The 12,158-nt window shown below is 34.4% G+C and overlaps 1 protein-coding gene across 11 annotated transcripts in view; it reads left to right on the top strand.

Moving 5' to 3' along the window:
• The window catches only part of MON2 (MON2 homolog, regulator of endosome-to-Golgi trafficking), a 124,109-nt gene that overhangs the window by 22,547 nt on the left and 89,404 nt on the right, over nt 1-12,158 (top strand). For 10 of the 11 annotated variants that reach the window (XM_005871676.2, XM_005871678.2, XM_005871677.2 and 7 more), the window contains 5 exons: nt 2,362-2,489; nt 5,106-5,237; nt 8,729-8,858; nt 10,633-10,730; nt 11,581-11,706. In XM_005871676.2, coding sequence (XP_005871738.1) covers nt 2,362-2,489; nt 5,106-5,237; nt 8,729-8,858; nt 10,633-10,730; nt 11,581-11,706 — 614 coding nt within the window. The remainder of the gene's footprint in view (nt 1-2,361; nt 2,490-5,105; nt 5,238-8,728; nt 8,859-10,632; nt 10,731-11,580; nt 11,707-12,158) is intronic. The other variant, XM_014544129.1, reaches the window with a different exon arrangement.

Raw genomic sequence — 12,158 nt, forward strand, 5'->3', positions numbered from 1 at the left:
CCGGCCAGAGCAGCGAAGGCTTGAAGGCGGCGTGAAGGCTGAAAGCAGCCCCAGCCGGAGCGAAGGCCTGGGTCCCGGGTGCCGGAAGAAAACCGGTGCCGGCAGCCAGGGGAAGGGAAGGCCTATTGCACGAATCTTTTCGTGCAACAGGCCTCTAGTATTTAATACTTAGAAATGTTCAGATGTGTTAGGGGTACCCTCTTATATGGCAGGATATTTATTGCATGAGAGCTTTATTGTCATCTTTTAAGAATTCATATAAATGTTTTGAGACATTGTTATGGAAAATTTATGTCTCTGGATTTAAATCAAAATCTTTATGCTCAAGAAAGCAAGGAAATAAGGCAAGGGAACCCTTTTGGAAACTGTTCTTCGCAAGTCATTTTTGCCATCTCTTAGCTGTTGTAACTCGCCAATTTATTCTGGCATACGGAGGGGCTTTACAGATCATGGTGTAAGAAATTGTAGTCTTTATTTACCATACCATAAAGTGAGTTTTGGGAGCATAAAGGTAGAGATTTAAATAAAATTCATGTTAACATTGGTTTTATTCTTATAGTGGTTTTTCTGGATGACTTTCTCATAACTTCTTTGGCAAAACTTGTTAAAATTCAGATTAGTATGTCTTTATTATGTTTTAACCTCTAACATAATTGATGTGTATAGTACCTTTGAAAGCATATACCAAACACATAAGTTTAATATGTTCTTGATTCATAATTCCATGTTATTTATTCAAATTCCCGGAGAATGACAAACCTGTCTTATATTTGTGTAGCCATTCAATGGGTATTGATTTAATTTCATTTTATAAATTTAATTATATATAATTCAGTTTACACATATTCTAACCTTTTACATTTTTGCTGCCACTTTAAAACTTCTGAAGGAATTGGCTTGGTAGAAAGAGTTAAATTAAGATTTGGAATTATACCATGTGCATCCAATTTAAAGTAATGTTTCATTAATAAGAGGAGTAATGTTACTGTTTTTAATGAGCTTATCTCTTAAAGAAAAATTAGGCTATGGAAATGCAAGGCACCTATAATAAGAAAAGTGTAATATGCTAATTAGACTGGACAGCCGAACAACCTTCTGGACGTCATTCTGGACATCTTTCCAGACAAAGCCATGGCTGAGGCAGAGGCAGATAGGGGCGATCAGGCAGGCAGGTGAGCAGTTAGGGAGAATCAGGCAGGCAGGCAGAGGGGTTAGGGATGATCAGGCAGGCAGGCAGGCAAGCAGTTAGGGAGGAACAGGCAGTCAGGCAGAGTGGTTAGGGGCGATCAGGCAGGCAGGCGAATGGTTAGGGGCAATCAGGCAGGCAGGCAGAGTGGTTAGGGGTGATCAGGTAGGCAGGTGAGTGGTTAGGGGCAATCAGGCAGGCAGGTGAGCAGTTAGGGGTGATCAAGCAGGCAGGCAAGCAGTTAGGGGCAATCAAACAGGCAGGCAGGCAGAGTGGTAGGGGTGATGAGGCAGGTAGGCGAGTGGTAGGGGTGATGAAGCAGGCAGGTGAGTGGTTATGGGTGATCAGGCAGACAGGTGAGTGGTTAGGGGCAATCAGGTAGGCAGGTGAGCAATTGGGGCAGTCAGGTAGGCAGAGGTGGTTAGGGGTGATCAGGCAAGCAGACAGGGGTAGTTAGGGGCGATCAGGCAGGCAGGTGAGTGGTTAGGGAGGATCAGACAGGCATGCAGAGTGGTTAGGGGCAATCAGGCAGGCGAGTAGTTAAGGGTGATCAGGTAGGCAGGCATAGTGACTAGGGGCGATCAGGCAGGCAGGCAGGTGAGCGGTTAGGAGCCAGCGGTTCTGGATTTCGAGAGGGATGTCTGACTCCCCTGAGGGGTCCTGGATTGTGAGATGGTGCAGGCCAGGCTGAGGAACTCGCCCCTCCCCGTGCATGAATTTTGTGCACTGGGCCTCTAGTATAATATAATTACAGAGAGTTTCTGAACATTCAGAAGTATGGTAGAATGATATATATACTATTTCAAATTACTTTTTCTGCTCTGTGATATGAATTTTTATTCATGTTTTCCCTTCTGCACTATTGAAGAAATGGTATGCTTCTCTGAGGCAGGATAAACTTCTGAGAAGTTGACCTTAAAGAGTATAGTACCATAAGAAGGACCAGCGATAGAGTGTCAGGAGAAAGGCATGGCAAAGCTATAGTTAAGGGATGTAGTTTAGATATGAATTTATAACATCTATTTGAAGTGTTTTAACTCTTATACTTGGTTTTTATTTTGGTGTTAATTTTACATAAAGTTTTTAAATCGTCATTACTGGTTGTAATTATATAAAATGTATTGCTATTTATGAATTAGATTTAATAATTTATTTTATATGTGTTCTAAATAAAGCATTAAAAGAGAACAGCTCAGAGGTTGTTCAACCTTTTCTAATGGGTTGTGGAACCAAGGAACCGAAGATCACTCAGCTATGTTTGGCCGCCATTCAGAGACTCATGTCACATGAAGTTGTATCTGAGGTAATGTGAAGATTTTATCTGAACTATGCACCTAAGAATCAAAGCAGTTTTCACAAGGGGAGAATGAAACATACCTGATATTTAATGTAAAACAGTTTTATGACTACCAATGTGCTTGAAGGACATGGCTGAATTTTAAAAGATTAGCAAATTATTTCATTATTAAGTACTCATAAATAATAAAAATGTAAGTGCATTTTTCAAGTCATTTATAGTATAAGTAGTCCCAGAGAACTACGCATATTTTCATATTACTGAAGAGAATATCCTGTATAATAAAATGCTAATATGCAAATTGTCCCTTGGAAGTTCGATTGACTGGGAGTTTGACCGCTCACTATGACGTGCAGTGACCACCAGGGGGTGGTGTGGGATGAAGGAAGGTCCCGGCCTGCAGCTGCCAGCTGGGGGAAGGAAGGCCCTGATCAGCCCTGACCACCAGCCAGGCCTAAATTGTAAGGAAAAATTTAAGTGATTAGTTAGCACTGTATCATAGTTTATAATTGGCACTGATTTACACTCTTGAGAGATTATGGATATGTCTTAAAACCATTGTCATTAGCCATTCTATAAAAATACATTGTTTTTCCTTCTATGAAGACAGGATTCCTTTCCTACATTTATCTGAAGGCTTAAGGCAGACAACTTTAAAGTGCAGATCATTGGTTCTTCTTAGATACTTTTAACTCTTTTCCTTCTATTTGTATCAAGTCCTGTTTACTTTAAATAGGGGCAACATAATGTGGAAAAAATAGTGGAACCGGGAGTTAGAAGACATTTTCGAATTCTGGCTGTAGCACATACTTGTTGCTTGGGCCAAGTCATGCCATATAAACTCTATTTGATTATTGTGATACCAAATGAGAAACACATGCTAACATTCTAAAAATTATAAATGCAGCTTGTTACTATTGAAACTTATTTGCTTGAACAATCCTATCTAATAATAGACAAACATGGTAATTGACAGTACCTTCGCTACACCTCCCATTGGCTAATCAGCGAGATATGCACATTAACCGCCAAACAAAGATGGCGGTTAATTTGCATACGTAGGCACGAAGCGGCAGGTCATAAACATTTTTTTAACACCTTTTGTACCGCTCACGAGTTTTCTCGTGTTTCGCGCGCCATCTGTTAAGGACCGCTTATGAGTTTTCTCGTTTTTCACGCCCATGGAAAAAGGTGCGAATCTAGATACTTATGTAAATTTTGTTTGGTCCCTCTTCATAGAGGAAAATGTTTTACGCAGTACCATACGTTAAAAAAGTACTAGGAACTTTAATTGTTTAATTGTGCAACAGGCCTCTAGTATTTAATAATTAGAAATGTTCAGATGAGTTAGGGGTAGCCTCTTGTATGGCAGGATATTTACTGCATGAGAGCTTTATTGTCATCTTTTAAGAATACATATAAATGTTTTGAGACATTGTTATGGAAAATTTATGTCTCTGGATTTAAATCATCCTAAATTATCTGAAGTGAAATTTGTTGTTCATTAATTAAATGTCTGTATCTAATCTTATGATGGTAAAACAAGGAACAACATTTCATCATTATGAATCTACATCCTCGTTTAAATATAATGCTATTAACCTTAACTTTGTACTATTTAAAGTATTTTAATAGAAGTGGTAAATTCTTTTGTCTTTAGTATAGCATTCAAACTGTCAGAATAAAAAAAAATTGAGATTATAAAGATGTTGTTAATTGAAGTTGAATTTTAATTTTTTCTATAACATACTATAGATAACACTAGAGGCCCAGTGCACAGATTCATGCACCAGTGGAGTCCCTCGGCCTGGCCTGCACCCTCTCGCAATCCAGGACCCCTCAGGGGATGTCGGACTGCTGGTTTTGGCCCGATCCCTGTAGGCCAGGCCGAGGGACCCCATCGGTGCAAGAATCCATGCACCGAGCCTCTAGTATGCATATAAGATCTTTGGTTAATCTCTTCCCACCCTCCCCCCCCCCCCCTTTCCTCTGAGGTTCATCAGTCTGTTCCATGTTTCCATGCCTGTGCGTTGAGCGTCTGCCCCCTGGTGGTCAGTGCACGTCAGCTACCGGTTGCTTAGGCTTTTACATATATAGATAAGAAACAGCAGACACGTAGGGAATTTGCATATGTCCATATTCATCAATGTCCAAATGAAATATTATTGTAGACATAAGCTTTGATTTTGACTACGTATTTCAGAATTGCATGTTGTTAGTTGCAAATATTGAAATGGTGTACAGTGGGGCCTTGACTTACAAGTGTCCTGACTAACGAGTTTTTGAGATACCAGCTGTCTCTCGGCCGATATTTTGCATTGAGTTGATAGAGTAATTTGAGTTAACAAGCTCCTTAACGAGCTCGGTCTCGGAACGAATTAAACTCGTAAGTCAAGGCCCCACTGTATTTTAAAGAAATTCATTTTTTAGAAGAAATTTAATTGGATGTAAGTCTCAAATTAGTTGAGAGACGTGTTTGGATCTATATAGCTAAAACACAGGTTTTGTTATTGTGATCAAGAAATTTTCTCCAAGTGAGGTAATATTTGTATACTTTTTTTATTTAGGGACTTAAGCACTTATATTTTATTGTTGACAATAATTAAAATGATTACTTTACAGACTGCAGCTGGAAATATAATTAACATGCTTTGGCAGCTAATGGAAAATAGTCTTGAAGAACTTAAGCTACTTCAAACAGTTCTTGTTCTTTTAACAACCAATACAGTAGTTCATGATGAGGCACTCTCTAAGGTAGGAAACCTGTTTTGACAAAGTTCATAAGGGCTTGAGACAGTATTTGAATAAGCTGTTGGAAAGAGAAAGCCTGATTTGAACCAAAGGTAACTTCCCTATAGATATTGTGATAATGGATATTGTAGGTTAAAAACCATTGGTGCCATATTTTCCTCAGAGTTAAATTGAAATCAGTTTAGGATTATGAAGCAAATCCCTTTGGGTATAGCTGACAGAGTTAGTTATGAATAGGAAATGGAAAAAGAAAAGTAGCAAAGGAATACTAATAGAGGAAGAGGAAAGTAAGAGAAAAAAATGTATTTTGAGGTATCAGTGTTCTCCACAACTGCCTTGAGTATTCCTCTGATAGCTCTCCCTTATCCCCTTTTAAAAATAATTTCACCTGTATGTGATATGTAAGCCAGATAATTTAAGCCTGTCCATTAAATAGCTGAAAAGGCGTCCTTTTGGCATTTAAATTAGATAAGGTTGCATGTACGATAAGTATTTCTCATTTCTTACAACTCCCACCCTCTTTGGAATATATAATAGTTACTCTATTATTTATTTCACTCTCCAAAAAGTTTCCTTTTAATTATTAAATATTAAAAGAAACTATGAAATATTTCTTAAGAACAGAGAGTAATATAAAGAACAGTCATTAATTAATGGCTTATTGTTTAAGAAATTTGTTGGACTTTTACTAATAGTTCTATTATAATTAGCATGCCTTTAAGGATGGACAGCTTATAAAGTAGGAAAGTATACTGTCTCTTGAGAGTATCTTTTCTAGTTACTTTTGATGTTCTTATAATGAAATTTTACTTAATTGCAAATAGCTTATTCTTTTAATCTCATACCTGCTTTATAAAATATTTTATGTATTTTTATAAAGGGATCGGCTAAAGTATGTTTATAGTTGTGAGAATGCAAAACACAGAGTTCATTCTTGTATTATCATTTATTAATTACTGTGTTATTGTCCACATGAACAACTATATATATATATTTGCCCCATCTTGTATGTACTTTTGTTGTATGTAAGTCTTCTTGGTTTCTAGCTATCAAATTATTGTGTGTGTATGTGTGTGTGTGTGTGTGTGTGTATATATATATATATATAATTTTAAAAATTTTATAAAAGATTATTATTTGACCTACCAAAACAATAAGAACTGATTATAGTTTTATAAATAAATATTAGATTAATTTTAATATGGTTACTTTGGGAATGTAATATTTTGTGATAAAAATGAAGTAAAAAAATTCTATACATTTGAAATGTAAAGAGTAATAGTGGTATAAAGGCTTAATTATTTCCTTAAAACATTTAATATAATTAATATGATAATATATAGAATTTAAATGATCATGTCTTCAAAAATGTTTCTTTTTTTGCTTGTCTGTCTAAGTATGTTTTTATTGATTTTAGAGAGAGAGGAAGGGGGGGGGGAGAGAGAGAGAGAAACATTGATGAGAGAGAGAAACATTGGTTGCCTTCTGCATGCACCCCTAACTGGGACTGAACCCACAACCTGGGCATGTGCCCTGACCAGGAGTTGAACTGGCAACCTTTCTGTGCATGGGATGATGCTCAACCAACTGAGCCACACCAACCAGGGCCAAAAATGTGTCTTTTAAAACTGAAACTTATAAAAGAACACATAGGAGAAAATCTACCATGGGTAGACAGACATTTCTTAGGTAGGGCAAAAAATCCATAAATCATAAAAAGAGCCACAGAATGGGGAAAATATTTAAAAAATATCTGATAGGAGTTTTATCTAGAGTTTATGAAAAATTCTTATAACTCATTTGAAAGACAACCCCCCAAAATGGACAGATGATTTCAGCATAAACTTCACAGTATAAGATATTCAAATGGCTATTGAGTACATGGAAATTGGCTCAGCCTCAACAGGTATCAGGGAAAAAGCAAATTAAAACCATAAGGATAGATATCATTACACATCCATTAGAATAGCTAAAGTTTAAAAAGACTGACCATATCAGGTGTTGAGGATGTGGAATAGTTCTGAACTCACATATACTGCTGAAGGGAATAAGAAATTATAAAACTACTTTGGAAAACTAGCAGTTTCTTAAAAGGTTTAACCTATACTTACCATATGATCCAGCCATTTCACTTCTAGGTATTTATTTAACCAAGGTAAATATAAACATGTGTCCTCATATATGAATTTTCATAGCAGCTTTATTCACATAGCCCAAAACTGAAAACATCTCAAGTGTCCATCAGCAGGTGAATGGATAAACCCAGCCAGGCTAGTGTGGCTCAGTGGCTGAGCATCAGCCTATGAACCAGGAGGTTGCTGGTTCAATTCCAGGTCTGGGTTGTGGGCTCAAGCCCCATTGGGGTTGTGCAGGAGACAGCCAATCAGTGCTTCTCTCTCTCTCTCTATCCCCCTCTTTTTCTCTCTCTAAAAAATCAGTAGAAACATACTAAAAGAAAAAATAAAAAAGAATGGATAAACCCATGCCATGGAATGCTACTCAAGAATAAAAAAGTAAAGCTCTAGCCCATGTGGCTCAGTTGGTAGGAACATTGTCTTGTACACTGAAAGGTTGCAGGGCATATACCACATACCTTGGTTACAGGTTCGATCCCCAGTAGTGGAGTTTGCGGAAGGCAACTGATTGATCTCTTCTCTCCCTTTCCCTTCCCCCTCTCCTTCTGCCTTTCTTCTGCTCACTAAAAATCAGTGAAAAATGTCCTAGGGTGAGGATAAAAAAAAGAATAAAAAAAGTATAAACTATTGATACAAAAAACAACATGAATGAATATCACTTGAAGTATTGCAAGTGAAAGAAACCAGACATAAATAAGTATATTTGTAAAAAATGCCAGCTGATCAGTACTTAAAAAAGCAGATGGGTAGTTGCCTGGGGCCAAGGGCAGAGGGAAAAATGGATTGTAAAAGAGCACAAGGAAACTTTTAGGGTGATGGAAGTTTCTTGTATCTCAATTGTGACAGTAGCTTCATGAGTGAATAAAGATTCAGAACTCATCAAATATAAGTTTTAGAAGGGATACAGTTTTTTACATATAAATTACAATTTAATAAAGTTGATTTTAAAGGACTACTTTTAAAAATTATAATTTTATCTTTTTATATGTTTAACAAGTTTATTTAACATTTCTACAGATGATTTAACAAACTTTGAGTACATGTTATTTGTAAAGCAAGTCATTCTGGGGTAATAAAACACAGCACCTTATTATGTACATGTTAAAAGAACCAAATTGTAAAATATGTATTACACATAACCTTAAGCTAAGTTTATGTGACTATACATTTACTAAGAGGCTGAATTTTTTCAAAATATAAGAATTTCTGTAGATTTATTGTATGAAAGGGTAGAGCTTTTAGTATCTGTGATTGAGACAGCCAGACATAAATTATTTAATTTTGGGTTACATCAGATAAAGTGGAGTAGTCACGTTCTTCAGTCTTATTTCACACTAAATGAAAATTGTTTTTTTTTAGGCAATTGTTCTTTGTTTTCGACTACATTTCACAAAAGATAATATTACCAATAATACAGCTGCTGCTACAGTGCGACAAGTTGTTACTGTTGTTTTTGAGAGGATGGTTGCTGAAGATGAACGACACAGAGGTAAAGTGACAAAAGTTGTTTACTTTTGACAGTGGATGATTCTTATATCCATGATTTCTCATTTATTGATTTTCAGCCTTTTTCCTGTAAATGTAGGCTATCTAAAAACAAGAATACTTTAAAAAATATATTTATCTTAGCAATATTATTATATTGATAATAGAAATTCAAAAAATAAATCTCCCATAATTTTATCATCCTAGAAATCAACTATTTTCATTTATATTTGTAATTATACTTTGTTGTTATTCTATAATTTAATGAACTAGTCTCCTATTGTACCCTTAACATTGTGTTCTAAATTTTGGTATTGTTTTGAGTGTCTTTATACATAAATTTTTTCCATTTGAATTATTTCTTTAGTGTCAGTTCCCAAGAGTGTGCTTCCCTCATGTGAATTTTTGCCCTTGCCTATTAATATGTGTTAAGGAATATTTATATAATGTAAAGATTAATCTTCCTCTATTTTTATCAAATATATTGTAATTTTTGACTTCTTTTTTTTTAATTTAAAAAGTTTCCTAAAAACTTAAAAACATGTCTTTTCAGAGAGCTGGCAGATAATCTGTTTGTTTACAGTTTTATAATTTGATAACTTTTAACTATAGAAATTATGTTTTTTTCCTCATTTATTATCCTTCGTAGATATAAAACAAATTTTTTTTCATGGTTAGCTGAAAAGATTATAAGGTGCTACCATCATGAGCAATCTTTTTGATTTATATAGTCAGGAAGCAAAAGATTAAACTACTTTTTCCTTTATATAGTTTTTTTCTTAAACTTTTGATATCATGCAGTCTTTCATTTTATTTGATATTCTTTTGTTAATACTGGTAAAAATTATTGGAGTACTGCCTACTCCAATAATTATTTCACTTAACCTGAAATTAACCATTGGTCAGATTTTTCACATTTAGTTTTAGGCATTCTGAATCTGTTGTTTTATTAGAATATTTCCACTGACTTTAGTATATTGATTTTTCTGCATTTTTCCTATGGGAAATGCAGTTGGAATTCTAGCAGTTTGAAATATTAGGAAATTAAACTTAGAGGATAAAACAGGGCAGTTCTCCAATTTGAATGTTTTATATATTCATAACCTCAATATAATTCCTAGATTGGGAATTTTAACTGTGCATCACTAAAGACTGCTCTCTCATTTAATACTTTCTAATAAGGTAGAACACACTTAGAACCTCTTTCTTTTCAAGTAGTCATTAAGTCAACATTTATTCAAAACAGACTGTCAATTTACAGTGAATAATGTTTTATTAGTATTCAAAGAAGTGCTGAGTTGGGAAGCACCAATCTAGCTGACTCTTAGCAAGTTGATACCGTACCTACAACTGACATAGTAATTGTGGCAGATCAAGCAGTTACTTCTCTTAAAGATGCTAAGATGATAAAGGAATTAACTATGGTGGTAAACTTTTATATGTTTATTTAATATTTAAAGGCACATTTAAAGATCATGTGAATTTCAGATTCATGAAATAAAAGGGCTAGATAATGGGAGACGTGGAAAATCAAATGTGTGGGTAAAGATACTAAACTTGTTAAAATGAATATAAGTCAGTGAATAGTGATATGACATTTTGTATAAAATAGATTACCAATTTTTTTTCATTTTTGAGGCATATCCTGAACTTATAATTAAAGTTTATAATTCTATAAACAAGCATTTATTTTAAGCATGCCTTTTAAATAGTATGCAGTGTTTGATTTATATAAAGGTCATTATGAACTCCTAAAACTTACCTTATTTTGATTGCAGATATTATAGAACAACCAGCACTGGTTCAAGCCAATAGTAACAGAAGATCTGTCAGTACTCTCAAGCCTTGTGCTAAAGATGCATATATGCTTTTCCAGGTATTTCAGTGAATAAAAATAATTTTTATTATCATATATAGTTTTGAATTTTATGTGATTTATTTTTTTAAGTGTCCATTTTTAAGATTGTCAAATTTTATAGTGTTTCAAAAAAGTTCTAAAACATTAAGAAGCTAATTAATATGATAAAATGTTATGTTTTAAGGAAATAAAATGAGTTAAATGCACAACTATAAAAGAGGCAACTTAAGGATTACTAGTCATATAAAATAATTTCTTTTAACAGGAAAATTTAAATAATAATTGGTATACTTACTATAATTTGTATAAAAGAGGCAACTTAAGGATTACTAGTCATAAAATAATTTCTTTTAACAGGAAAATTGAAATAATAATTGGTATACTTACTATAATTTGTATAAAAATACCTGATTTTTACATTATTTGTTGTGACTAAATCTTTTAAGTAAAATACAATTTATTTGTACTGAAAATTTTATTAAGTTTGTGATCAAATGGTTATTTTAGGTGAATTTTCGTTAAAAGAACGTTAGATTAATAATTTATCTGTGTACTCTGTATAGTGTTGATAGTTATGATTCATTAATCTGTGTACTCTATATAGTCGATAGTTGTATCACTCATTTATCTGTGTATTTTATTGTCAATAGTTATATGATTCTTTAAAAGTTTACCTATATAATTGTATACAATTTGTCAAAATTTGAATTACCAATGTTTGGTTTCTAAGGAGTGAAAACAACTACAGTATAAGAAGAAATTCTTAAAAATTTTATGAACATTGAGTTTTGAAAAAAAACCACACCTTTTATTCCAGCATATGAATGTTTTATTTATTTTTTATTTATTGTTTGACTTATTTTTCTAGGATCTTTGTCAATTGGTTAATGCTGATGCTCCTTACTGGCTAGTAGGCATGACAGAAATGACTCGAACATTTGGCCTTGAATTACTTGAGTCAGTCCTGAATGATTTTCCACAAGTCTTTTTACAAGTAAGCCATTTGTAGTATCTTGCAACAAAATTATTCTTAAAATTTTTACAGATATTTTTCAAGAAAGCACCATGTATTTTTTCCCACATTAAAAGATGTGAAGAATTATAGCCTTAGACTTTAGACTTATAATAATTTAATGTTATCTTACATTGTTGAAGTGCCCTAGCATCTTGAAATTTTAACATTAGAAGGAATCCCAGGATACTGTCTATTCAGGCATTTCTCAGTCAGTGAATATATGAGGGAAGGTGGTATGTGAGCTATCCTATCTAATAATAGACAAACATGGTAATTAACCGTACCTCTGACATGCTTCCCATTGGCTAATCAGGGTGATATGCAAATTAACTGCCAACCAAGATGGCGGCTGGCAGCCAGGCAGCTGAAGTGAACAGGAGGCTTGCTTGCTCCAGTGATGGAGGAAGCCAAGGTTCCCCGCCTGCCGCTGC

Source organism: Myotis brandtii, unplaced genomic scaffold, assembly GCF_000412655.1.
Source record: "Myotis brandtii unplaced genomic scaffold, ASM41265v1 scaffold352, whole genome shotgun sequence".
In the NCBI taxonomy this organism is placed as follows: Eukaryota; Metazoa; Chordata; class Mammalia; order Chiroptera; family Vespertilionidae; genus Myotis; species Myotis brandtii.